The sequence below is a fragment of the Eulemur rufifrons genome, chromosome 28, assembly GCF_041146395.1.
Source record: "Eulemur rufifrons isolate Redbay chromosome 28, OSU_ERuf_1, whole genome shotgun sequence".
Taxonomy (NCBI): domain Eukaryota; kingdom Metazoa; phylum Chordata; class Mammalia; order Primates; family Lemuridae; genus Eulemur; species Eulemur rufifrons.
This window is the reverse complement of record NC_091010.1, coordinates 50,326,393-50,353,338: the sequence shown is the minus strand read 5'-3', so window position 1 is coordinate 50,353,338 and position 26,946 is coordinate 50,326,393. Positions and strand designations below refer to the sequence as shown.

Here is a 26,946-nt window from a genome sequence, read left to right as displayed (position 1 = left end):
ATGGGGCACCACCCATGTATTTTGGGGAGTCACTGGGAAGCAAAAAGGAGGAGGGGGAGGGCACAAGCCTTCCGTTGACATGCACAGCTTGGCGGTTGCACACAGCACTGCCACTTATGTTCAGGGACCAGCTCAGCCACAGCCACATCTCGCTACGGGGGATGCTGGGACATATGGTCCTCACTGTGAGTGGCCACGAGCCTGGCCACAAACCAGGGGTTCTGTTACTCAGCAGGAGAAATGGAAACTAGATGTCGGGGGACGCACTATGCCTCTGCCGCGGATATCCAGAACTGGAGCTCGGGACACAGGTCTGGAGATAAACATTTGGGAGTAGTCAAATCAATTGCTAAACAAAGTGATGAAAATAAAAAAGAACACCCCAAGAGAAGCCTGGGACAGAACCTAGAGAGACACCAATCAAAGGGACTGGATGAAGAGGAGACTCACAGGGGCAGCCCTGGAGGGAGGAGGAGCGCTAGGCAGGGAGGGCTCCAGAATAGCCTCAGCCTGGGTTCCACAGGAAGCAGAGGCTTTGCACAAGCTCACGAGCCCCTTCTTTAGTAGGGGGTGCAATCCCAGGGAAGGAGGCAGGGAGGCGGCCAACGTGAAGGCGCAGTTACTCTGCCAGCCGCCACTTGGTACCAAGTGCAATTGATCACTCTGTCTCGAAGGTGGTCTTCTGGGAGGCTGGATGAGCTACTATGAATCTGGACAGTCCAGGCAGTGGGTGGGGAAGGGGAGAGGAGGAGACAAGAATTTATCCACCAACTCCTGTATCCCATCCTACAAGGTGTGAACCCGTTCACATCTGCGAGTTGATTGTGACTTCCCACGTCTCAGGCTTAGGGCCCACAGGGAAGCTGGTGTGCGAAGAGGCACAGGTGTGCTGTGTCCAAGCCCACACAGAGTTGGATGCCCTCCGAGTCAGCTAGGCAGGAGAGGTGGTCAGGGGCGGGGCACAAGTGGGACACATGACAGAGTCCAAGAGTGATCCCAGTAGGCGGTTGTGGTGAGCAGGGTCAAATTCTGCAGAGTTAAAGTGAGACAAGGACCGAGAAGTGCCTGCTGGATTTAGGATGGAGATGCCTGTGGATGTTGGAGAGGGCAGTGATGGAAGGGAGCCGACAGGATGCACATGTCCTAGCACGAGGCGGGCGTGGGAGTGAGGAAGCAGAGGCCGTCAGTTAGAACAAGGGGAGGAGAGAGAGACATAGAAGGCAGGGACTGAGGGAAGCCTTCCTTAAAAGGTGATGAGCACTCACGTGTTGGCAGGAAGGACGCAGGAAAGAGGGAGGGTCTCAAGATGCAGAAGAGAAGGACCCGCGGATAAACTAATGTTCCTAAAAAGGCAAGACGGTAGGATCCAGAGCCCAGGCAGTGAAACTGGCCTTAGGTAGGAAGAAGGATGTTCCTTCCATGGTAACCGGAGAGGCGGAGGAGAGAACTGTGTAGACCCCAACAGGTAGTTGTACTTGATAGCAGGGATTTGGGGCAGTTCTTAGCTGATGGCTTCTGTTTTACTCATGAGAATCAAGGCCATTTGCTGTGATCGTGAAGGCCGTGGAGGGGTTAGAGGCTTCAGGAGAGGAGAGAATATTGAAAAAGGCTGTTTTAGAGAACAGGAGAGAGAACTGACCGGAGAAACACAGCAGAACTGGAGATTGTATTGAGGGTCTGCAGGGGGTGATAACCACGAATTTATGGTGTCACTGACATGTGAAGACCTGGAATCTTTGTTCCGATGTCCCCAGCAGCCCAGGCTTCCACTTGTGTCCATCCAGCGTTGATGGTTGGTACCCGAGGTGGAAAGTCACAAGATCGAGGGAAGTGGGGATTCCAGCAAGGGAATGGTTGATGTGATGGACAGGCATTTGTCATGGGGAGGGAGGGAGGTAAGAGCAGGAGGGAGCCGGAAGACAAGCTGTGCTCAGTAAATGCTAGACCCAGCTTCCTACGCACAATCCACAATCCGGAATGGAGTTCTGGCCCCACAGACGAGAGCATAGCCCGCATTTATTTTTCCTTTCCTTTCATTGTTCACAGTAGAGGTTCAGGACATTCTCTCAAATGAGTAAATCAATAAATCCATTTTAAAATACTACCACTTTGATTTTAAAAACTCAGTAAATGATCAAATGGCTTGGATAAGTACAATCACCCAGAACCATATGGAGTACTCAGATGTAATACTTAGAGATTGGGACACCCACACTTGTTTTCCAGCAAATGTAATGGTATCTTCCAATGTCTAGGTTTGGCTGAGTTATATTCAAACTTAATAAGGAGGATAAAATAGCCTTGGTTGGTGTAGCATATGACAGGGTAATATTTTTAAAATATATAGTCATTTTGTGTTCTTAGGGATACAGTATAGTGATAAGCATAATTATTTATAAATTTAACATTAATGTCATAGATTACATAAATTTTATGGTAAATTTATGTCCCGATTTAAGTAAATTATTTTAAAATAATTAGATAAATGTTCTCAAGGCATGAAATTCAAATTCATTACTTTTTTCATCACATGCTATTTTCTTCTAAGGAACTGGGAATCCAATGTCATTTTGTGCAAGAAATCACAACCTGGGGTGGATGTGAGCCAGATATCTTTTAACCCCATGAACTGGCACCAGCTGTGCTTATCAAGTCCAAGTACAGTGAGCGTGTGGACCATCGAAAGAAGTAACCAGGAGCATTACTTCAAACCAAAGTAAGGGCTTTATTACTGCACAACAACAATGTGGTCTTTGTTTGCATTCATGTAATGTGATTGGGCCAATTTGATGAATTAAGTGGCTTTTTACATACTTAAACACACACACCTACATACAGCTTATCTTGTTATAACATCTTCTGTATATATAATTACTTTGGAGTGGTTGTTTGCATTTCAGAAAGACTCCCTGTGACTTGGTTTCCCAATAATTTTCTTTTAAAGTTCTCTGAAAGCTTTTTCCAATGTGGTTTAATTTTCCAAAATTTGATTTGTTGTTACTATTTTAAAACATGCCTATTATATGAAAAGGTCAGTTATGACTTTTTGCTAGTATTTTGATGCCCTACTGGACTCTTAAAAATAAGAAACTGATACGGAAAGTGTACAGATTATACACTCACCCACATCATCCACGAACAAAGGGTAGTTGCAAATACTGGAATCATGAGCGTTTCCTGTGTAAATAGAACTGGGGCAAAGAGAAAGTCTATGACAAATGCCCTGGTGGTAATAGGTGTCTTTGTTGAGAAAGAGTTCAAATGCTCAAGGTGCCACTGAGCTGACCGTGTTTAGCATCCTCCATAAAGTCAGGGATCAAGAGATGCTGGACAGGCATACTTTTGAAATTGGAATTTTTGAAAAATCACCTTAAGAGAAATGTAAAGTTAGTAAATAAAGTTTTCAAAATGGAGAGCCCTAAGAGAGGCATTTCTTTCCGATTAGTACTCTTCATGTTTCAATTTAATTTTCACGAGAACCCATTGATTAGTCAAATCTGTCCCTAGTCAGAGTTGACAACACTGACCTTTTAATAAAGCGAGTAATACCTCTATCAGATCTTTGTTAAGGCCAGCAAGTAATTTATCACACCGTTTTCTCCCTTTGCTTCCCTCGAACATTCTACTCTAGTTTTGAGTGTTGGGTTGTGACTTTTCTATAAGCAAATAAAGTGGGAGACAAAATGAGTGGATTGTCCCAATTCATAAAGCAAGCAGGATTCGAAAACACCTAAGCCTTACGTTGGCAGTAGGTACTGCTTTTATGTGATTGTTTTCTGAAATTATTTATCATTCATAAAACATAACCAAGGAAGTTTTAAATTTCACGCATTAGGCCATGAATTCTTCAAACTAACCTTTATAGCCATATCATGGGTTAAAAGTAAGTATATGATAAATTTGAAAATGAATTCTTGATATCAGAGGTTGCAAAGGTAGCTGAATAGAGCTGACATATATATTTATTTTGACACAGTGGTTTTTATTTGAATTAGTTGCTAACATTTAAAATTTGAGAGATTTCTCATAAACATCTGTAGATTATGGTATTCTCTTAAAATTTTGGAACCCAAATTCTCGCATGTCAACAACCCTCTTGGCTGGAACTGAGTGGCACCTGCCACCTTGACAGGGGACAAACACTTCCCTGTTTGCCGCGGTCCCCAACAGCCACATCACCTGCCCAGACCCCCATTAGCATTCAAATTTACAACTCCTGCTTTAGAAAGTAACTTTGAAAAATTTTGATAATCCCTGTGTCCTTAATTTAAAACTGGGCATAACTTTTCCTTTTATAATATATTATATATTTTTAAATCTACCATTTGGCTTTTATCTTATTTGTTTTTTATAAGTTATAATACCTCCCCACCTCTCTAACCACCAACATGCATCAATGATGAGTTTCTCTTCGTCCGATGGTTCTGATGTCTCTTTTTTCTACAGGCCGGTGAAACTACCTCTAGAAGATGGGTCATTTCTCAATGAAATGGACGTAATTTTCCCCCAGTCGGTGCCCAAAGATCCCATCTATGGACCTGTGCTGCCGCTGTCAGCCATCGCTGGGCTCGTAGGTGAAGAGGCAGAAACCTTCAGGGTAATTACCTGGCGCCGCTCCCTGTTGGCCTAACGGGCTGAGGTCCAGGAAGTGAGATCTCATTTGATTGTCACATCCTGACGTGCAGGATACAGGGGATCATCTTGGTTCTTAATATGGATTAGCCGTGGAGACTGGGAGAGATGCAGGCAGAGTTTTAGGTTTGGATGGCTGGGACAGTGATGGCACTGCCAACAGAAACAGGGAGCCCGGATGTGATTGCAGTTTTGGACATCCTGAATTTGGGGTGCAGGGAAGACATCGAGGTGGAGGTGCTGGGTGGAAGTGGGCAAAGTGGACCTAGTGTTGGGGAGGAGGTGGTGGGGCTGGAGACACAGATGTCAGTGCCCTGTCATAGACGTGAGGTGAGAGCACTGAGGGGCGTGTGGTGACCAGGGGAGAAACGGTCCAGAGGAGAGAGGAGAGCAAGGACACGCTGACTGCCCAAAGTCGGGAGGACATAGAAGATCTGAGCAGGCACAGTCACAGAAGGAGGAGCAAAGCCAGGAGAGAGGAACAGGCTGTAGAAAACAGAGGAAGAAAGTTTCAAAAGGGAGAGTTTGTCCAATGTCACACATTCATTCATTCATCCAACGGATATTTATCAAGCTCCTTCTGTGTAGCAGACACGGTTTTAGGCAATGAGGGTCGCATGGCGACCAACCAGGTGTAATCCTCATGGAGTTTACAGTCAGGGAGACAGAACAACAACAACAAAAGTAAAGAGACACATTAAATCATTGCAAAATGTGATCGTTATTATAACTGAATAAATAGCAGTGGGGGCAGCAAAGAAGGGATTAGCACGCGCTGGTCAAGGAGGCCTCTGGGGAGAAGACAGGGAAGCTGAGACATTACTCGTGCCACAAGCAGGGTAGTGTCTTAGGTGGAAGGAACTGCATGTGCAAAGGCCCTGGGGGGAGAAGAGAACTTCGTCTGTGTGAGGAACTCAGTGTGGACTCCATAGGATAAATGAAGGGGAAGAGAGCTGCAGGTGCGGATCAGGAGGGAGGCAGGGAACAGAGAGTCCACAAGCCTGGCCTTGGGCTAAAGTGAGGAGATTCCCTCCTCCTGAACCTGTGTTATGCTAATGTTTCTGTTAAACTAAGCCAGAGGATAGAGGAAGTGGAGGTTCCCAAATGTTTTTGACCACTGCAAGGAATTAAGCTAGGAATGTTAAATTTAATTCAATGTGAGAATTAGTTTATTTTTAAAAACCTCTGCAGGAAGCAAGAGAAAAAGTTACATGCCCTTGATTCGATTTTTTTTAATTATGGAAAAAGATTACAGTCGACTCTCTGTATCCATGGCTTCCGCATCCGTGGATTCAACCAACTGCAGATCAAAACTATTTGGAAAAAAAATTGGTGGTTTTGTCTGTACTGAATATGTACACACTTTTGTTTCTTGTCATTATTCCCTAAACAATACAGTATAATTACTGTTTACATAGCATTTATATTAGGCATTATAAGTAATCTAGAGATGATTTAAAGTATATGGAAGGATATATATAGGTTATTTGCAAATACTGTGCCATTTTATATCAGAAACTTTGAGCATCTGCAGATTTTGGTACCTGTTGGGGGGTCCTGTAACCAATCCCCTGTAGACACTGAGGAACCACCGTAATTCCTGTTATAGCACAGGTCTTTGCCTTGGAAATATAACCACACTCAGCCACAGTGGGGCGGCAAAGTGAAAACAAAGAGATCAGCCATCAAGGTTTATAAACTTGAAAGAACATTTGTCTGTTTAGTGTTTTGGTGCCCTGAAATTTCAACTATCTCAAATTGGTTTTTGTCGGCAGTAAATTTCTTCAGGGGCCCCCATCTTGCACCAACATGATGAGCCCTACATAAAACATTTTTAAAAGTCAGACAATTGTATTTGTCTTTTGAAAAATGCTATCAAGTACCTTCTTTAAATACTCATGTGAATGGCTGGGCGCGGTGGCTCACGCCTGTAATCCTAGCACTCTGGGAGGCCCAGGCGGGAGGATCGCTCGAGCTCAGGAGTTCGAGACCAGCCTGAGCAAGAGTGAGATTCCCATCTCTACCAAAAATAGAAAGAAATTAGCCAAACAACTAAAAATATATAGAAAAAAATTAGCCGGGCATGGTGGCACATGCCTGTAGTCCCAGCTACTCGGGAGGCTGAGGCAGGAGGATTGCTTGAGCCCAGGAGTTTGAGGTTGCTGTGAGCTAGGCTGATGCCACGGCACTCACTCTAGCCCGGGCAACAGAGCGAGACTCTGTCTCAAAAAAAAAAAAAAAAAAAAATTACAAACATTAAATAGTCCCATTATCTTCCTTGTAGCTAACACTAGAAGGGCATATTACAGGCCTTTAAATAAGGCCTGATGCACGTTGCACACTTACTGAGGGCACTGGCAACGCATCCAGTTTTAAGTTGTGGCAGGGAGGAAATCAAAGGCAGGTGTTATCAGGGCAGAAATTGGATCCAAGTGAAATCCAAATGAATTTAACCTCAAGTGTCTAGTTTTCTTTTTCTATCTCCCTTTTTTATTTTTTTAAACAGAAGTTGCTAAATATAAAATCTCTTTTATAAACTCAAGTATTTTGAAACATAGCTGGATTTTTACATTTTCAAAAGCAGTATGAAGTTGGACTCAAATTTTCCATGTTTGATCTCCACATCAATATGTTTGATTTTTGGTTCCAGGGGACTGCAAAAGGAGATGGTGTTATTGACAAATATTTTTAGACACTAGTGACACCTCTTCTTTTAAAACTCTTAGAATTTTCAGAATTAAAAACTACTGTTTCTGCTCACATAATCGGCATAGTATCACATTCATTTTTAAATGGCACCAAATATATTTATTGATGAAAGAAAATAATAGGAAGATAAGCCCAGGTTTATCTTAAAGAAAGAAAAACCACAAACAATTCTAGTCTGACATACCAAGGCCAGAAAAATCCAAGTTTTAATCCTTGCATTCTGTTTTGTACACACAGATTCAGTGGCATTGTGAGAATGAGATATTAGTGTGTTTTTTGTTTTTAAGCTTTTGAGCCTATTGTTATACAAGATAAGAGTCTATATTTTTGTGATTTATAGTTCAAGGTTAGATGTCATCAAGACAATTCAAGAAGCTTTTAAATAATGATGACTCAGTGAATAACTCTTTTCTTCATGAGTCAAATCTCAGTCAGACACTACAGAAATGTCATTAATCAGCAGCAGTTTAATCTACTTGGTTGATTTTGCCTTTTCCATTGTCCACTGGGTGACCAGATCATTACTCAAGTATTTATTTTCTGATTATCCAAGGCTGTGAGGGCATGAAATAGACCAATCATACAATCAAAGTCAATCTGTCCTTTAAAAAAATCATCATGATGAATGCTCCTGTGTGTGATAGCTCCTTAGTCATACTTCAAGTTCCATCCCAAATGATAATTCCTCTCTCCCCGTGCCCCTCACTCCAGGAACTGATGTTCTATTTAAACACCTCTCTACTATAACCTGCCATGCTTTCTCATTCTGATATTTGTTGATATGTCTTTTTCCCTCAAGAAGTGATTAACCTGTTGAGAAGAGGGATCCCTTTGGACTTGGCACAATGCCTGGTGTATAAGCAACACCCAGCAAGTATTTATCAAAATATCAATCATGCCACAAATTTGTATCAGTTGAGAATCTAGTGGAAATAGTTACTTGGGCAGTGCCACACTTGCCACTACTCTGAATCTACAAATCTCGTGTAAATTAAAAGAGTAATATATAATATATTATTCAAGCAATTGAATATTTATTAGAAAGATGGCTTACATACTTCAGGGATTTTTGAATAGGAAAATGGCTATTTATATAGGTTCACAATCTTCCCCAACTATGAAATCTATTCCAACTTACCCTGCTTTGTTTTTCTTCAGAGTACTTTTCAACAGGTATATACACTTCATACACAATATATAACACAATACGCACAATATATAACAATACACATTGTTACACAATATACACACTCTGTATATTTAACTTCTTAATTTATTTTCACTCTCTGTTTCTCCTCACCCAGATGTAAACTCCATGAGGGCAGGGACTCTTTTTTTTTTTTTTTTTTTTTTGGTGTGTTTGGTTCACTGCTACATCCCTGTGCCCAGAACAGTGCCTGGAGTATGGCAGTGCCCAGCAAATGTTTGTTAGATGAATCAATACCTGTGTGAAAGAATGAAATCAACATGGATCTCTTAAGGAATTTCAGAATTTTGTTAATTTGGCTAACAGCTTCTTAAAAAATGTCTTCTGTGTCTATGTGTTTAAGGATACCTACAGAAAACAAAGACATTCTGTTGTAGCAAGTGCAATTCTAAATAAACAGTATAGCATGACAAAATGCTCAGATAGCATTAAACATTATATTCTCAATAAATAAATAAAAAGTTAGCTAGTATGTTTGATTAGTCAAATAAAAAGGAGAGAGTGGTATATTTTGGTATCCCAAATTCAGACTCTTAATCAGTGCAGTGGGAAGCACATGCCCAAATGTGCTTGCAGCTACGTTGACCTCCAAGAGGACGACCAGGTGGTCCTCGGCGTACGAGGAGGCCTGCCCTGTCCCGACAGAAAGCGGGAGCAGCCTCTCGCTGCTGGATACTTGAGTGTTGGGTGTTCGCAGTTGCAGGGGCACAACGCTGAAGGTATCATCTAAGGCAGAGATCAACAAGGTATGGCCTGCCTTTTATGGCCCAAGCTTAAGAATGGTTTTTACATTTTTTATGAGTTGTAAAGAAAAAAGAAAAGATTTGTGACACATACCTATGTGGTCCATAAAACCTAAAACATTCACTGTCTGACCCTTTACAGAAAAAAATTTGTCTTAGACCCTTGGTCAATATTATTTTTAAGGCCCCAAAGTCAGCTTTTCTTCTAGATACATTTTGTGCATTTCTCTTTCCTTGGAATCAAAGTCAAGTGGAATGTTTCATGAACCAGAAGCCACCAGAGCCATGCAGAGAGGGCCCTCTTCTCATCCCCGTGCGTGCTGCTAAGCAGAGGATCCGGCCAACCTCTCCACAGCAGCTCAAGGAAAGTCACATCTGCGCCCCCTGCAGAACCAGGGGACAGAAATGCTGATGAAAGTCTCCTTCACAAGGGTGATTTTAGCTGGACAACGACCTTCTTAGATTCAAAACACCAAAAAAGTCCACAAAGAAATAGTTTAGAAGTTATTACTCATAACTTCCGTGAGAAACTGTGACAATAGGACTGAATATGTTGACAGGAACACCTTATTTTTTCTCAGTGAATCAGAATGTGGAGAGAGAATCGTGGGGAAGAAGGAGTAGTTCACTTAGCTCTTGGCAAGTAGCAAGACCGGTGAATTTTCGTAGGCCCATATTCATTGGTTTCTTTTTGGCAATTGTTCTACTGGGTGTTTCTCTGGCTCTTAGCCATGATTGTTGTCTCAACACAAGGTTTTTATTCTTTCTCTGAAGCCGAAAGACGACGTGTATCCTTTGCTTCACCCAACTATGCATTGCTGGACTCCAACAAGTGATCTGTACGTTGGCTGTGAAGAGGGTCATCTTTTAATGATTAATGGAGACACCTTGAAGGCGACCGTGCTTAATAAGATAGAGGAGGAACCACAATTGGGTGAGAAACCACTCTGCTTCGTATTCCCAGAAGTGTAGCTGTGGGTGTTGGTTTTATTGGTTTTCCCCATTTTTCCCTTTCTGAGAAACATCCTTGATTCCTCTTCTAGCTGGTTACCAAGTCCTGTGGGTGATCCCGACAGCTGCTGATATTTATTGATGTCACTGTGCTCTTGGCATTCTGCTACCACTTTGCATGTATATTTCCTGAACTCCTCAAAACAACATCATAAGGAGACACACCTTTATCTCCATGAGACAGATGAGCTATATTAAGAAACATGCCCAAATTCACATCAGCTGTGGAGCTGACACTTGAACCCAGGAAATAAGACCTAATATATTTTACACAATTTAGAACTTAATTATATGTAGTTTTATATTTTTCACCATTTCCTTCCTACATACTATTTCTTGTGATTTTCATGATATATTATAATGCTTTCAAATACATATTTATCAAGCCTCTACAATGCGAAAGACATTAAGCAGAGTGCCTTAGAGGTTACATAGATGACAAATACATAGTCTCATAATTTCCATCCTTAAGGGACTTAGATTTTATTCAAGAGGATAAGACAAGTAGGCAAATAATTACACCCCGGGTAGGTTAAGATGATTTCATTAAGAAAGAGCTTCACGATGTGCTGTGGGGTGGCAGATGAGGGAAAGAGTCCAAGTTAAGTCATTTTGAAGGTTGCATTTGAATTGGCCCTTGAAGGATGGGTGCATAGGCAGAGACGTGGGTAGGTGGAATTTTTGGCAATGGTATCTGTATGGATAAAACATGGGGAAGGCTGAGAAATAAGAAGTGGTCCAGTTTTTCTGAAGCCTCAAGTGTTATAAAAGAGTAGAGGATGGTAAAGGGCATTTATACCGTATCTGGCCTTTCACATGCAGCTAAAGTGTTTATACTTGATTCAGCTGACGGTGGGCAAATATCAAAAACTCCTAAATGGGGGATGTACCCCAACTGGAATGGCACTTGGGCAGATTAATTAGCCACAGTTCAGGAAAAGAAGATCCTAGAAGTGGGTGGCAGTAAGCAGCAAGCACCTGGGGTGCCCATGCCAGGAGTCATAAGCACCTGGACTCCAGTGGGAGTTGGAAAAGGGACTGCTGGGAGGTGTGAACAGTCTTCGAAGGAAAGGCAAGTGTGCTTCGCAGCATCTAGCAAAATGTCAGTTCCATGATAATATAGTTTTGGTTTGTTGTTTTTTCCCCTGGCCTCTTAAAACCTCTGACAAAATTTTCCTAAAAAATAAATTTATTATATAATCCTCTAATGCCAGTTACACAGACCTGATGATACGGACCTTACAACTTGTGTGATTTACATTAGTAATCATTACTAAGCAACTTTTATTAAATATTCATTGTTATATTATAATTTTAATTATGTCACCTGCTTTACTTTGTTTTTCTTTTCCAGCACACAGAAAAAATCTTATCAGTCCAGTCACCTTGGTATATCAGAAGGAGGGCGTGTTTTCTTCTGGAATTGTAATGTATTTTTTTTTTTCAAAATTAATTGCTTTCAAAGAAAATACACAATTTCAATTTATTGCCATTTAGTATTATAAGCCATATTTTGGGAAGCCAGGGCTATTAGGTTATTAATTAAAATTATTTCCCCTTTGGATGCTATTATAAAAATTTTTCTTATGAATAATTTCAAATATATACAAAAGGAAGGGAACAATACAATGAACTACCATATACCTATCTATTGCAAATAAATAAAAAGAGAATTTAAAAATCCATTGCCCTTCCCTAGTGAAAAAAACACTTAATATCCTAATTCCATGCTCATTTCTGCACTTAATGTATTAGGTTGTTGGACATAAATTTAGAAACTTTTGTCTAAGCTATAGCTTAGACTCTTGTGCATGCTCATTTAGCTTACATGTATTATACTGTTGATATTCGACTTTGTATTAGTAGCCTCCATTGACTTGGTGCTTACTTTGTGCCAGGCACCAAGATAAGTGCTTTACTTGTATTATCTTATCAGTCCTCACAACAACCTTATCAAACACAAACTATCGACACCCTCCTTATAGACAAGGAACCAGGTCTTAGAGAGTTCACCAGCAAGTGTGTGGGAGGAGCTAGAGCTGGAACCCAGGTGTGTCAAACTCCAAAGTCTTTGCTCTCATTTGTTAGAACACACGCCCTCTGTACATATGAAAAGGGGTCAGCCCATGTTTTTCCATGATGTTGTAATCAGTGTAACCATGATAAGGTTTGGCACTGACCTATACAAGAATTTTAGTTCTAATCATAGCTGTCCCAAGTCCACTGTTAGCTTTGTCTGTTCCATTGCCACAGATCACACCTCCAGCACCCTGAGGGCAGCTAGGCAACAACGTCAGAGTAAGAGATGTAGTTGCACCCATGGGAAGCCGTCAGGAGCTCATCACCTACACTCAGCCAGCCCTGCAGTGGACGACCCCCTCCTCCCTCCTACATATTGTTTGCATTTGTGGCCTTTCACAACTCTTGTCTCTTGAAGAACACCCTTGGTGTTTGTTTTAACCTACTTTAAAGAAATGATTGTAGCATTTGCTCTGGTGAGGGGTGGGGAATTATGATGAGCTTGGAGAAAGCACCTTGCATGTTTTCCCCTCCTGGTCCCAATCATCTTAACCCAGCCATCTCACAAATACCTACTCTCAGTCATGATGGGGCTTAAACTAGAAACTGATGGATAGATTTCTCCCAAACGCACTGTTGTAAAAATAACTCGAATTCCTCTTGAGAGTAGTTAAACTAACCTAAACCTGTTTACCACCAACCAATCAACCAACCCATTTTTACTGGACACCTGCCATGTTCTAGGGAATAAAAGACACAGTCCCCACCCCTGGGTCATTTAGGGAGGTAAGAAATGCATGTAAAGCAATGATTAAGGAACATACATCAGGAAGGAAGGAGGCTGCTATGCATAAGCCACACAACTGCTGCCTCACTTGCCCGCCTCTTGTAAAGATTGCGGTGAGAGGAGAGCTGCTAGAGAAGCTCAAAGAAAGGAGAGATCAGTGAAATTTTAGGTAATTGAAAAAATGTGTCAGCAGAGAGATACAATTAAAGCTTGACAAGGGAGCATGTTGAAAAGTTACCTAAACGAAGACGAGAGGACAGTGCATTCCAGATAACGGAAACATAGGGTGTTTACATTTCGATGATGATTCCACATAAACAGTGGGTAAGTCTTAGCTTATTTGATGAGGAAAGTATACTACGCATTGACTGAGACTGATTTTCTGCATTTATCTCTTTGTTTTTGGTCTCTAGGATGGCATTGTGTATTCTTTTATTATTAAAGATTCAAGTTACAAAGTGGAGGATTTTCTTGAGATTGAAGAGCCTGTTGAACATTTGATGTTTTCTCCCAGTTACAAAAGGTTGCTGATTCAAACAGACAAGGTATGCTTGATGGAAATTTCTTGATATGCAATTTTCAAATTATATTATTGTCATCATTCCATGCCAGGAATGAAAAGCAGAGTGCACTGCATGATACTCTACCAGTCAAGACTCTTTAGGTTACAAATAAAAAACACCCAATTTAAAAGACTGAAATAACAAAGAGTTGTTTGTTTTTACTAAGTGAAAGGGGTAGGAGATGATCTAAATCCAGGAGCTCCCATGATGCCTCTGGGCTTTGTTTTCCTGCATCTCTTGGCTCTGTTTCCTCTCTGCTGTCTCCATTTCCATGCAGACTTTATACTTTGTGGTGTTAAGAGAGCCTCCAGTAGCTCCAGCTTATATTTCTATCCTCTTGGTGACCCTGGTGGAAAGATAGCAGCTGGAAAAAATGTTTCGGAATCTAGGCTCATTGCACTAACTTGGATCATCTGTCTACCCCTGACTCACTCACTGTGGCCAGGGGAATTCTAAACTCTGATTAGCTAAACTTAAGTCACATGCCTACGTTGCTGGGTAGAGTCAACCTACTCAAACATGGAGACTAGGGACACAGGTGGTTCACTAAAGAAAATATGGGTTCTGGAATAGAAGAAGAGAGGGGAAGAAGGGTAAAAACAGATGTTCAATTATACTGGTAGGAAGACTCCTTATTAATGGACTGCCCCTCAAAGGTCAGGATTATCAGACATTTATATCATTAGGCAACAATTCTGGATGAATTACAGGCAAAGTTCAATGATTTTTCTGCCTAAAAGATGACTTAAATTTGAATATGAAAAGACGTAAGTTTCTGATAATTACCAGAAGTTTAAAAACACTGTGCTATGTTTTAATGAATAAATGACAATCTTAAAATATCTTAGTTCATCTTAACAACTTTTCTGGTTTTCCACATTTTCCAAATTTTCTACATAAATAGACATTATTTTCAAAATCAGGAAGAAGTGTTTCTTTATGTTTTGTAATTTAAAAAACAAATGCCTGAGCCAGGCATGGTGGCTCACGCCTGTAATACTAGCTCTCTGGGAGGCCAAGGCGGGTGGATCGTTTGAGCTCAGGAGTTCGAGACCAGCCTGAGCAAGAGCGAGACCCCGTCTCTACTAAAATAGAAAGAAATTATATGGACAAATAAAAATATATAGAAAAAATTAGCCGGGCATGGTGGTGCATGCCTGTAGTCCTAGCTACTCGGGAGGCTGAGGCAGGAGGATTTCTTGAGCCCAGGAGTTTGAGGTTGCTGTGAGTGAGGCTGACGCCACGGCACTCTAGCCCAGGCAACAGAGTGAGACTGTCTCAAAAACAAAATAAAACAAACAAACAAACAAACAAAAAAACCCAAATGCCTGGAATTGAAGAAGAAGGTCCTATTTATGATTATTCTAAATGATGAATAAATAAATGAATGAATCAATCAATCAATCAATAAACAAACAAATCAAGCATCTAGATTTTTAAGCTCCTCAAGGCCAGGTCCTTACTGAGTTTATCTATGATTTCCCATCACCTTCTCCCACATGGTGTGTTGCTTACCTAGGCATTAAATAAATATTTGTTGTACTATGTACACAACAATTAACCATACCTTTCTTTGCTTTTGTGTGTGTACCAGGGATCTGTTTACATCTACACTTTTGGTGAGGAGCCAACATTAGATAAAGTCCTAGATGCTTGTGATGGGAAATTCCTGGCAATTGACTTTGTCACTCCTGGAACCGAACACTTCATGGTAAGGAATATTCTATGGTGTCACAGTAGGATTTAAAGATATGCTGTTTCAAGATTTAAAATCTCTATCCATATGCAACTGGGTAACTTTGGGAGTTCATGTGCAAAACAATGCAAATAGGAGGCAGCGTCTGTCCTTGAAGACTGTGGTAGAGATGCTAGCCACTTCCATCATCCAATCTACTCCCCAGGGAGACTGACTCCATCATATTGTGACTTCATAACATTGTCTTCTGAAAACAGCCAACCAACTGAGATCTTAGGAGCCATCCTTTTAGTACTCAGCACCCAAGCTCTGCAAGCCAGGCCATTAAACATGTTCATTGCTAATGAGTTGTCAATGCTGGCTAAACTATTAGCATTTACCTCCTTTCAGAGATGCAGCAGCACCCGAGGGTGCAGATGGAATCGTTGCCATGCACAATACGTGAATTCAGTCTAAGAAGTCAATGATAGTATATCAATATTGTCTCATCAATTGTGACAAATATACCACACTTAAGCAAGGTGTTAATAGTAGAGTGGTTGTATGTGTGGAAGGGAAGGGGAAGAGGAAGAGGAACTCCCTGTACTTTCTGCTCAATTTTTCTGTGATCTTAAAACTGCTCTTAAAAAAATAAAGTCTAGTAATTTTAAAAAGAACAGCAATGATCCCATTGAATTTCCAAATAACTTTTGTCTTAAATATGTTACATGAAATTTTATACTAAATTACTTTTCTAATCCTGATTAGTTATTGTGTGTTACTTAAGTCGTATTAAAGATAATAGTTAATATTTGTTCAGAAAAGAACTATTGATGTTGAAATTGTAAAATAATTATTTGTGATCCACATAAGTGAAATGAAATTTTATACTAATCATCAGATTGATATACTAGAAAGGAAGATAAAACATTCTTCCATAGAAGAGTCTTATTTTGCATTTAGAGTTTTGCTTTTGTTTCTTTTACAGACACTCACACATTCCGGGGAAGTTTGTGTTTGGTGGATGGAAGATTGCACTTGTGTAAGCAAGATTTATCTGAATACCCCAGTAAGTGTACCCGACAAATGGATTTTTTTAAGTGTTGAATCCTAGTCCAATCTGCCTTTTCACATTGATATGTCAATAGTCTGTGGAAATACTTGCTACAGAGGCCTTATTGCATTTTTACTTTATAGATTTGGAGTCATTCCTGTGTGTAAGGTGCGTGCCACAGCCCAGAGAGTGGAACACAACATACTCTATTGGTTGTAGGAAAGGACAAGTTTTTCTGTGGTGGCAGTTATTTTTGAAACCCTAGTGGTTTATCTCTTACTCATGCTGTAATTCATTGTGGACTGACGGGGGTCTCTCTTACACAGTTCCTCAGGGAGGTAGGCTGATGGAGGTTCCACCAACCAATAGCTCCTCAGTGCCAGGGCAAGAGGGTCTTTGGCAGGGAGCAGGAAGCTCTTGAATCAACAATTAAGTGCTTTTGCTCAGAAATGAAATAGCCCTTTGGCCATACTGATTAAATGGCCCCATCTAACTGCAAGGGGATCAGTTAGAAATGAAAGAAAATTGCCACTCTAACCAGCTTAAGCCAAAATTTAAAAAGTGGGGGTTATTGGCTTAAGCATCTATAAAGTACAGAACTTATCTGCCTCATGTGTGCCCCAGTCCAGCAGCTCAAATGACATATCAAGGACCTTGTCTTTCTGTCTCCACACTAGGCCTTTAGTTTCATCCTAGGCCCCATTTAGTGGCACCCAGATGCCACAGGGTCCAACCTCACATCACACTATCGGGGGAGAGAAACTCCTACAGTAGGGGAGGGAAGAACAAGGAAGTTTCTCCTTTCCAGAAGGTTTGATAAATATATTCTAATGCCTTAATAACGTCCCTGAGCTAGTCACTATGGACAGGGAGACAAGAAATGCCAATTGGCATAAGCTGAGCCCTGGAAATGGAGTCAGAGCCATTGCACTCAGTCCTGAAAATAGGGGAGGGATGGTTTTTCAGTGGATATTCAAGAAAATTTCCAGGAGGGCATATGGATGCCGAGTGGCAAACCACAACTGCTCACAGCACCTGACACAATGTGATACCACTATTCATAGTGCATTTTACATAAAATAATATTACAGGGCCTGGTGCAGTAGCTCACACCTGTAATCCTAGCACTTTAGGAGGCCGAGGTGGGAGGATCACTTGAGGCTAGGAGTTCAAGACCAGCCTGGGCAACATAGTGAGACCCTGTCTCTACAAAAAAAATAAGAAAAATTAGCCGGACATGGTGGTGCACTCCTGTAGTCTCAGCTACTCAGGAGACTGGGACAGGAGAATCGCTCAAGTCCAGGAGTTGAAGGTTGCAGTGAGCTATGATTGCACCACTGCACTCTAGCCTGGACAACAGAGCAAGACCCTATTTCAAAAACAAACAAAAATATTACAAAACATAAAAGGACCACAAAGCAATGGTAATGCTGTTTTTTTTTTAAAGTTATCATCATTTGCATGTTAATAGGTAGGGAAGTTTTAATCCTTCCCCTTTATAAAGTTAAAATCTCAATAATAAAAGACAAAGCATCATACCTTACGTAAGAGGATTACAAGATGCCAAAGATACATAATTCAATGGGGTAAATAAAACTCTCTCTCAAAAGTAAAGATAAAAGTTCTTACCTAAAATACCATGAAACATGAAAAAAACCCATAACCTATTTGACAAACACTTACATGTATTCCCTTCTATTCGAATTACTAGAACTAGAAGAGATCTTACAAGTTCATCTGATCACAACTCCTTTTACAGATGAGACACACAAACGTTTAACAACCTATCCAGAGGCCTGTGTAAGCAGGACTTACCTTGTTTCTCTTGTCCAAGGAGGGGTAATAGGCACCATCAGAAGGCCTTGGTGAACCTTCGTTGAGCTCCAGACCAGGCAGGGTGCACTCACGTGGTTCAGCCTGCACTGGGAAGATGCAGTGGTTTTCTTTGCTGGAGGCTATGGCTGCCCTAAGGAGAATTGATCTGAGGATAGACCCAGTGATGCTGAGGCCAGATCTCCCTGCCTATGCCTGGAACTGTGCTGTCTTGGACTCTAGAGGCAGTGGTCCTTGGGGAACCCAGCCCAGCACCACAATGGCAAGACACTGGCCACTAGTGGTTTCCCTTGATGGCACCTGTGAGGGTACATGAGACCCCTCTGGCTACCACTGTACATTTTCAGACTAAGCCACTATTGTCCTGGAACGGAGGAGAATGTCAACTGATTATTTTGGGAACACACACCACATACGCACACCGAGAAAAGGCTTTCAGTTAAAAATAATGAAAGCCCACTCAGTTGTGAGACTGTGTGTGTTCTCATGAGGCCGGACACCTGAGTGCTCCTCTGAACTTTGTCCCCAGCTGTGGGCAGATTGCTGCACGCCCTGGGCCTCCATTTGCTATTTTGCAAAATGACGGTCTCGTAAATTCTTTTCCTGCTCTAACTTTCCATGATTTTATTTGAAATAATCTACAAGGTGTAATTATAGAAGAATAATTCTGATTCCTTAAGTATTGTGAAAACAAGCTTATTCTCTTAGACATTATATTGTATATAAATAATCGTGAGATAAACAGGAATCTGTTACGCATTTTTCTGGTGACTGACTACATGATCCAGTGATATAGTTATTTTCTTAAGTCTTCCTCAGTCAGACCGGCATCTCAGGATCTGCCGTTATTCAGTAGATGAATGCTGATTTTAAAAATCACTAACATTCCACAAAAATGTACAAAAGATGCTAGAAATTTATTTTAAATTTCTTACTTTATTTTGCATTATTTTTGGTCTAATTGTTTCATAGTCATTTACGTAGATATTGGTATCATCATTTCATTACCTGGGAGTCATTTCATCATTTAGGGATAAAAATGAAGCCGTGATTTAAAGTTTAAGCAATCCGTCGATATTTTTGTCATTCTAATTTAGGCTGAAAGATTCCTGAGACTTCTTATGCAATTGATTAGCTCAGGCATGTTGAGTCTCTAACGTGGAATAATGCACCACACGTCACCCACCACGTTTCTCATTCGGGAGGCTTTTCAAATAAATGGTAGGATTCTTACACGTAGGAGAGCAGGCTTCGTGCTCCAGCTCAGCGGAGACAAACCTCTGGGTTTATTTCAAACAGGCCACGGTTCTGGCTTGCTCTCCCTCCTCCCTCTGCGCAGCCGTGGGCACCGTGGGAGGCTCTGTCCACTTCATCAACGTCCAGGATCCGGAATCCCCGCAGGTCCTTCACAAGGCCTTTCTCTCCAAATCGTCCGTGCAGCACCTCGTGTAAGTAACTCCTGCTCCGGCAGCAGCTCCAAGCCAGGCCTGTCCGTCAAGAATTCCAGTGAAGCCATCATTTCTATTAAGTTTTACATGTTTCATTTGTTCAAATATTAACACATTCACTCAGTTCACCATTCACAAAGTAGAGAGGGGTGTACAGAGGAGTCCCTATCCTTGTCCCCACTCACCCTGTTCTCTTCCTGGTGGCAGCCTGATACCAATTTCTTGTGTCTCTTTCCAGAGATGTTTCATCCATAAACAAGGAAAAAAATAAGTACTTCCTTTTATTCATATGAATAATCATCAAGCACTTACCTAAGTGTGCCCGGGCACATCTGTTGTAGTAATTCCATGAAGTACACGCTCTTCTTGTCTCCATTTTACAGCTGAGGAAGATGAGGCACAAAAAGTTTAAGTAACTTGTTCAGTATTACACAGATAGTCAACAGCAAACGATAGAGTTTGAGCCCAGGCTGTTGGGTTCCAGTCACTCACTGCCTTTGCTTTTAAGGGGAGAAAACTATATACAATGTTTTGTAACTCACTTTTTATTCACTTAATGGTATATCTTAGAGAATGTTTTATATCCACATAAAGACCATCCTCATTTTTCTTTCTAGCCCCATAGTATTGCATTATGTAAATAACCATCATTTTTTTTTTTAAACAGTATAATGATGGACATTTAGACTATTTCAAATCTTTTGAAGCAATACTTTTAAGATGACTACAGAGACATTGGATTTGGACTTGTGTGTTGCTATTATTATTACTTTTTTTTTTTTTTTTTTGAGATAGGGTCTCACTGTGTCACCTGGGCTAGAATGCAGTGGCATCATCACAGCTCACTGCAACCTCAGACTCCTGGAGTCAAGCAATTCTCCTGCCTCAGCCTCCTAAGTAGCTGGGACTACAGGCACATGTCACCATGCCTGGCTAACTTTTCTGTTTTTAGTAGAGACAGGAATCTCTCTCTTGCTCAGACTGGTCTCAAACTCCTGGCCTCAAGTAATCCTCCTGGGTTGGCCTCCCAAAGTGCTAGGATTACAGGCTTGAGCCACTACACCAAGCCTCTTTCTTTTTAAAATTTATCATAATATTAAGTATTATTAAGAACTGACATTGTGTCCTGCTTTACAGCTTGAGGTCATTGTAACTTATTGAATGTGATTCTTGAAACACCAGTCAGAAAGGAACTATTCTTGTCCGTATTACACAAATTAGGGAATTGAGGTTCGGAAAGGTGAAAAGAAGCATTTTCCCAGAATTGCCCCGCTCAGCACGGAGGAGCTGGCTCTGCGTTCCGGGCCCTGCCTGCCCAGCTCTGCCACCTCCGGCTCCGTGGGGAAGGATAGATAACCTCCCTCCACTTACCCCCTGCTCTCTGCACCATAGTTTTTTGTGCCTCTCCTTTCTCAGATCCTTTCCTCTTATTCTAATTTGCATTTTCCTACTTTTTCCTAATTTGATGACATTATAGAAATGTTTCACTACATTTTTCCTCCTCCTGCCAGGTACCACACACAGGGTGATGAAATGTCACACCCGTTGCTAATTTGACAATTGCTTATTTTCACTTGAAACATCAAGAAGGCTCTACTGACATATTTCGTGCACTTATGATGAAACAGTTGCCCATCTTTACTGAATCTTCTGAGTGTACTTATAAGTTGTAACCTGGAAATAGCACTGGTCTAGAGTATAATGATTATACCTATATGTAGTCACCCAGCTTTGATGAGGTCAGAGAATATTAAAAATCGCAAACCATAAGAATGACTGGTTTTGAACATATCCCCATGGTCATTCAATAAACTTGTTAACCATCTCATTGGCGAGACAAGAATAATCTGATAATCAGATTTTTTCTTTTCTAGTTATGACCAGAGAGGACTATTTCTGTTGGTTGGAACGTCAGAAGGAAACATCTTTATTATCAATGCCAAGCCCACAAGCTCATTTCAGATTATCGGATTCACAGGTACAACATAGAATGTTTATTAATTTAAAATATTGATCACTTTATTCCAAAGAATTTAAGGTTGTGAAAATGGAACTCTAAACAGTTATTTATGGTAGATTTTGTAAAAGAGAAACACTTAAATAACTGTTAAAGTTATTTAGGAGAATTCTCATGTTATATTTAGATGTATTTGAAATATTAGAGTTATCTGCTTGGTACATAGTTGATGCTAAATAAATTCTTTTGAATCAATTACTGAATTAATGAAATTGCTAAACATTCCTAATGTTGTTATAAGAAGAAGTTGGGTTGATTTCTCTCTGAAATATTTTTAAAGTAATATTTGATCTCTATTTAATAAAGAACTAATTATTTTCTCTCTGGCTTTAAGTACCAAATATATATATGTATATTTCTCCACCCCCAATTTTAAAATCCATCCATTTATTTATAAAATTTATCAAGTGCCTTCTAGGTGCAAAATGCTGAACCCAGGTCTCATGAGGGATGAAAGCATCAGGGAGACAATTTGGTAGAGGAGGAAAAAGCAGAGTACTGTGTAGGCTCAGAAACAGGAGCAATTAATCCTGCCAGGTGTGTGGAAAAGAGTGGAGGGGAAGGTGGGCACAGGTAAGGAGGCGCAGAGGACTGGGGGAGAGTTTTCCAAGGGTTTAAAGTAGTAGGATTGAAGGATTTTCGTAAGTTTAGGATGGTGCATATTAGTATCCTGCTCAAAATAATAATAGGAACAAAGGTACTTGGAGTGGTAAAAGGCCTGGTGTAACAGGTAAATGGAAGAGTTTACTAGAAGGTTACCGTGGCAATGATGTCTGAAAGATGATGAAGGAACTTGAATATCATTCCCACAAGTCTGGAATTTGTTCTATGGTTAATGAGACATCATCGGAGCTTCCAAGACGGAACTGGCATGATTTGACTTGGTTTTTAGAAGGCGACTCTGGCACCAGTGTGAAGGATGGAGTAGAAAGGGAAGACAATGAAATAAAAAAGATGAGTTAGGAAGCTATAGTACTAGCCAAGACAAGAGATGATAATAGTCATAATCATAACAACAGCCAACATTTATTGAGGGATGCCTTACTACGTAACAGCCAGTGTTCTAAGCCCTTGGCATGTGTCTACTCATTTAACTCTTAGACGACTTTTATGAGGTAGATACTACTATTATCCCCATTTTACAGATGAGGTGATTGAGGCACAGCGAGGTTAAGTGCTTGTTCAAGGTCATGCAGCTAGTTAGCGACAGAGCCATGACTCAGACTTGGCAAGTCCACCTTCAGGGTGTGCGCTCTTATCGACGATGCACAAACCCAGGTCGTAGTCATGGAAAGAGAAAACGGGATAGCTATGAGTGTTGGAATCCGTAGGACTTGGTATTCGATTATATGTGAAGGGGAGGGATCAACAACGACTCCAAAATTTCTAGCGTGGTTGATGGAAGTTGATGTCACTAACTGAAGAAGAAAGTTTTAGAGGTTGAAAGATAGGGCTAGCTGACAAGCTCTGCAGGTTTGAAGCCAATAAGCTCTTCGTTTGGGGATATTTGGCCTAAGTTTGGAAATAGAGTTGCAGTACAAGTCTTAATGATAGAATTCTGATCTTGAAATCATGGAAGCTAATGAAATGGCTCAAGAAACCAGAGTAGAAGCAAACCTAAAATGCTCAATGGGGCCAAACAGGTGACCTTGATATGTAAATTAGATGGCACTGAGAGTGGCAGGGCCTGTGGCTGACCTCAGAGTGGATGCATATCCTGCCTAAATGTTCCATTTTTTAACATAGCTGCCTGGCCAGGGGGTGGGATGGAAGAAGCTGTGAATGGAAACCTGGTCTACGTTTACACTGAAGCGTGGCCCGAGGAAGATGAGGCAGTGAAGAAAACTGAGGATGGGCCAGAGTAACAAGAGAACTGGGAGTCACCCTCCCCAGAAAGCGCTGGAGGAAGGAAGGCTGGCTGAGGTGCCGCCTGTGACAAGTGTGAGTGGGTGAGGACTGGGGTGAGGCCCTCACGTGCTCGCCAGTCAGCGGGTGACCCCTGGGAGAGCTGCTGCTTCCGAATGGAGAGACAGAGAGGTTAGCGAGGAAACAGAGGTCAGAAAATGAAGTCAGTGAGTGGTGACATATTTTAGGAAGTTTGCAGTGGAGAAAAGAGGGTCAGATGGTAACCGTTGTGAGGAAGCAAGAGTTGAAGGAAGGTTTTATTTGAAGACAGTGGAGTCTTGAGGGTTGGAGAAAAGGAACCATAAGGGACACAAGATAAAAAGAGGTAATTGACAGTGGACGGTCTAATAGGTGATTAGAGGAATGGTCCCCAAGTCACAGACAGGAAGGGGTTACATTTCGTTCCCACATCGTTGTCAGGAAAGGAGGGGGCAGGACGGAAATAGACAGCTGAGGCTGAGCCTGTGTGAGATGTCCTCGGTGTTGTTAATAAGAGGAAAGGTCTCGTGCGGAACACCTAGGGGCAGGGCTGATGTGGCGGCCTGAGAAGTGCCACCCGAGGCACAGTCCCGTGAGCAGTGGGGGAGCCACTCTGGAGTGGATCCAAGGTGGGCTGCAGCCTGGCACACCTTGCAAGGGGGGACGCTCGCAATCCCCGACCACAGATGCAGAGAACGCCGAGGCCTGAGTTTGGCGATATTAGGGGGTAACCTGGCTGGAGTGGGCGCGCGAGGGGTCAGAGCGTTCAGACGGTGACGAAGGGGGTAGACATGGCGCCCCCTGGGGGCCACCCCAGCTGTTAGGGAAGAAGCCTGAGCCAAGCTGGGCTGGTTTGAATCTGCCAGGAGCATCCTTCATCCTGGCATCAAAAATGTCCCTGTCACTTACATTTAAAGGTCACTTTAAATGTCTGATAAATAAATTTGGATCTAAAGATTTAGTAAAGGCAAGTCTATAATGCGATATCTTAATTGGGAAGGTAAAAGTTTCCTTAAACTTGCCGATGACCACTGTGGTGTTGATTTCTGTTTGCTTGCAGAGGTGGGCAAAGACATTTTGCAAATATCCACAGTGTCTCTTCTGGAAACAGATATCGTGGAAGTGCTGGTGCTTTCCCCGCTTCCAGAAACAGGCAGAAGCAGGCTGGAAACGTTCACTCTGCCTGTGATACTACCACAAGGTAACGGAAAATTGAGAAACCAGTTCTGTCCTGGGCCCAGATAAGTCATTGCGAGGGCTTTTTGTTTTTTTGTTTTTAATCTTAGAAGAGCTAAATGGCTGCCTTTTGTCCATCTTTACAAAGTAAAACTATATGGCTGCTAAACAATTTATAACGTGATTTACACGAATCTGCTTGATTATCGGAGAAAAGAAACAGGATGAACTGACACTTGTGTCAAGTTGGTTTGTCATTTTGTGATGTCTCTTGTTTTGTAGCTTTAAATATACATAGTCAAATTCAAGTAGACTACAGTGTAGTTACCTCCACTGATAAAATTACAAAGAAAGCTTCCTGGATAAGAAGGTAGGAGAAAATAGACAATCTTTGTTTTAATGACGAATATGTCTGGATAACAATTTTGCAAATATATCATTACAGAGTAGAAAAAGCTGAAAACCTCAAAGTACTTTTGTGTTTTAATTAAGAATCTCTAAGCCATCACGAGTTTCTTTTAATGCTATGTCTCTAAGTTAACTGACAAAATTAACCAAGGCCTTACAAAAGCTATTTTACTCACTGTCAGTCATTTAATACTCAAGTATTTGCAGTGGAGACAAGTTGTTTCTAAATTATTTTTATCACCTAATACCCTCTGCAATATTAATGGAGCATTTAAAATTTTTATTTTGCCTTTCATAACTGTTCATAATGATTTAAAAAAATAAAATCAATATATTATGCAAGTGATCTCTCTTCTTTTTCAAATCTGATAGTCTCTGTAACCTTTGCTGATGAAAGAGGGAGGCTGAGAGATGAATTCATTCATAAGTACCTGTATGAGGTGGACCACTCTCTGTCCTCTGCCGTCTTGGACTTTCAAAGTAACCAAATATATGGCTTCTGCAGTCACGTGCCGTACATCTGCAGCTATCCTCTTCCTGAAGAAGTATGTCAAAGCTTAAGCATGCTCTCATTTATGTTAGCAATCAAGATTGACACACTGTCCTAATTAGATGTGATCCTCTTGACTACTTTAACAGAATCATCCAGTTAAAACAAATGGCTTTATTATATTAACATAATTCCCTTGAGTTGGATAATTAGTGTTATTTGTTAATCCACCATAAAATATATTTGATCAAACTCACACTTGTGCCACATACATCATACTTGTCAGATAAACATGCAGATGATGTTAGTTCATTGCCGTAAAAAACAATCTAGCATCAGAAAATCTTTTCTACAGATGCCAGGGGCTACAGGGTAAATGATTTTCAGTGGAACTTGCAGCTGTGCCCTAAGAAAACTTGCACAAAATAATAAAGCTATGTTCCTGGCATCCTTCCTTTACTCTCTCTTCCAGCTCCTCCACTGTGTCACCTCCTGCTGCACATGTTAGCCCAGTGCCTTCCAGCCTGCTGCCCTTTGGCCACTGAGCTTCCTGCTGTTGCCTATCCTCCTGCCCCAGTAGTATCTACCTCCATTCCTCTCTAAATTCTTCAATCAAAGCCTTTCTCTCCCAGAGTAGCCAGTATTAGACATAGAAATCCAGGGAAGAAAGAAACGGTTCATGGCAAGGGGGATTCAAGAAAAGGTTCATGGACAAAGCAATATTTGAACTGAACTTTGAAGAATAGTTCAGATTTAGACATGGGGAAATATTGTGTGCAATCTTGCTGGGGGTGGGCAGTGCTGATGTAGGGAGGCAGGGTGGACCGGTGGGGATAGAGTGGACAAGGGCAGTCCAGACAAAAGGAAGGACATGTGCAGAGGCCTGGTGGTGGGAATGCATGAGACACACAGGGGGAATATTGACTTATTTATTTGTTTGTTTATTTATTCATTTTTGAGACAGAGTCTCGCTCTGTCAGACCGAGTAGAGTGCAGTGGTGTCATCATAGCTCACTCCAACCTCAAGTTCTTGGGCTCAAGTGATTCTCCTACCTCAGCCTCCCGAATCGCTGTAACTACAGGCACGTGCCACCACGCCCAGCTAATTTTTTCTATTTTTTGTAGAGACGGGATCTCATTCTTGCTCAGGCTGGTCTCGAACTCCTGAGCTCAAGTGATCCTTCCATCTCGGCCTCCCAGAGTGCTAGGATTACAGGAATGAGCCACCGTGCCTGACCTGATTGCCTTATTTTGACTTGAGTATGAGGACATATGAAAATGATTAGGAAT

At 41.4% G+C, this 26,946-nt stretch overlaps 1 protein-coding gene across 1 annotated transcript in view; it reads left to right on the top strand.

The window, feature by feature from the left end:
• CFAP43 (cilia and flagella associated protein 43) overlaps positions 1–26,946 on the top strand; it is a 75,279-nt gene that overhangs the window by 9,567 nt on the left and 38,766 nt on the right. Inside the window, exons 4-14 of the mRNA XM_069460347.1 lie at positions 2,549–2,716; positions 4,447–4,597; positions 10,066–10,225; positions 11,657–11,727; positions 13,522–13,653; positions 15,266–15,382; positions 16,335–16,415; positions 19,533–19,681; positions 21,556–21,659; positions 24,643–24,783; positions 25,539–25,711. Of these exons, the coding sequence (XP_069316448.1) occupies positions 2,549–2,716; positions 4,447–4,597; positions 10,066–10,225; positions 11,657–11,727; positions 13,522–13,653; positions 15,266–15,382; positions 16,335–16,415; positions 19,533–19,681; positions 21,556–21,659; positions 24,643–24,783; positions 25,539–25,711 (1,447 nt within the window). The remainder of the gene's footprint in view (positions 1–2,548; positions 2,717–4,446; positions 4,598–10,065; positions 10,226–11,656; positions 11,728–13,521; positions 13,654–15,265; positions 15,383–16,334; positions 16,416–19,532; positions 19,682–21,555; positions 21,660–24,642; positions 24,784–25,538; positions 25,712–26,946) is intronic.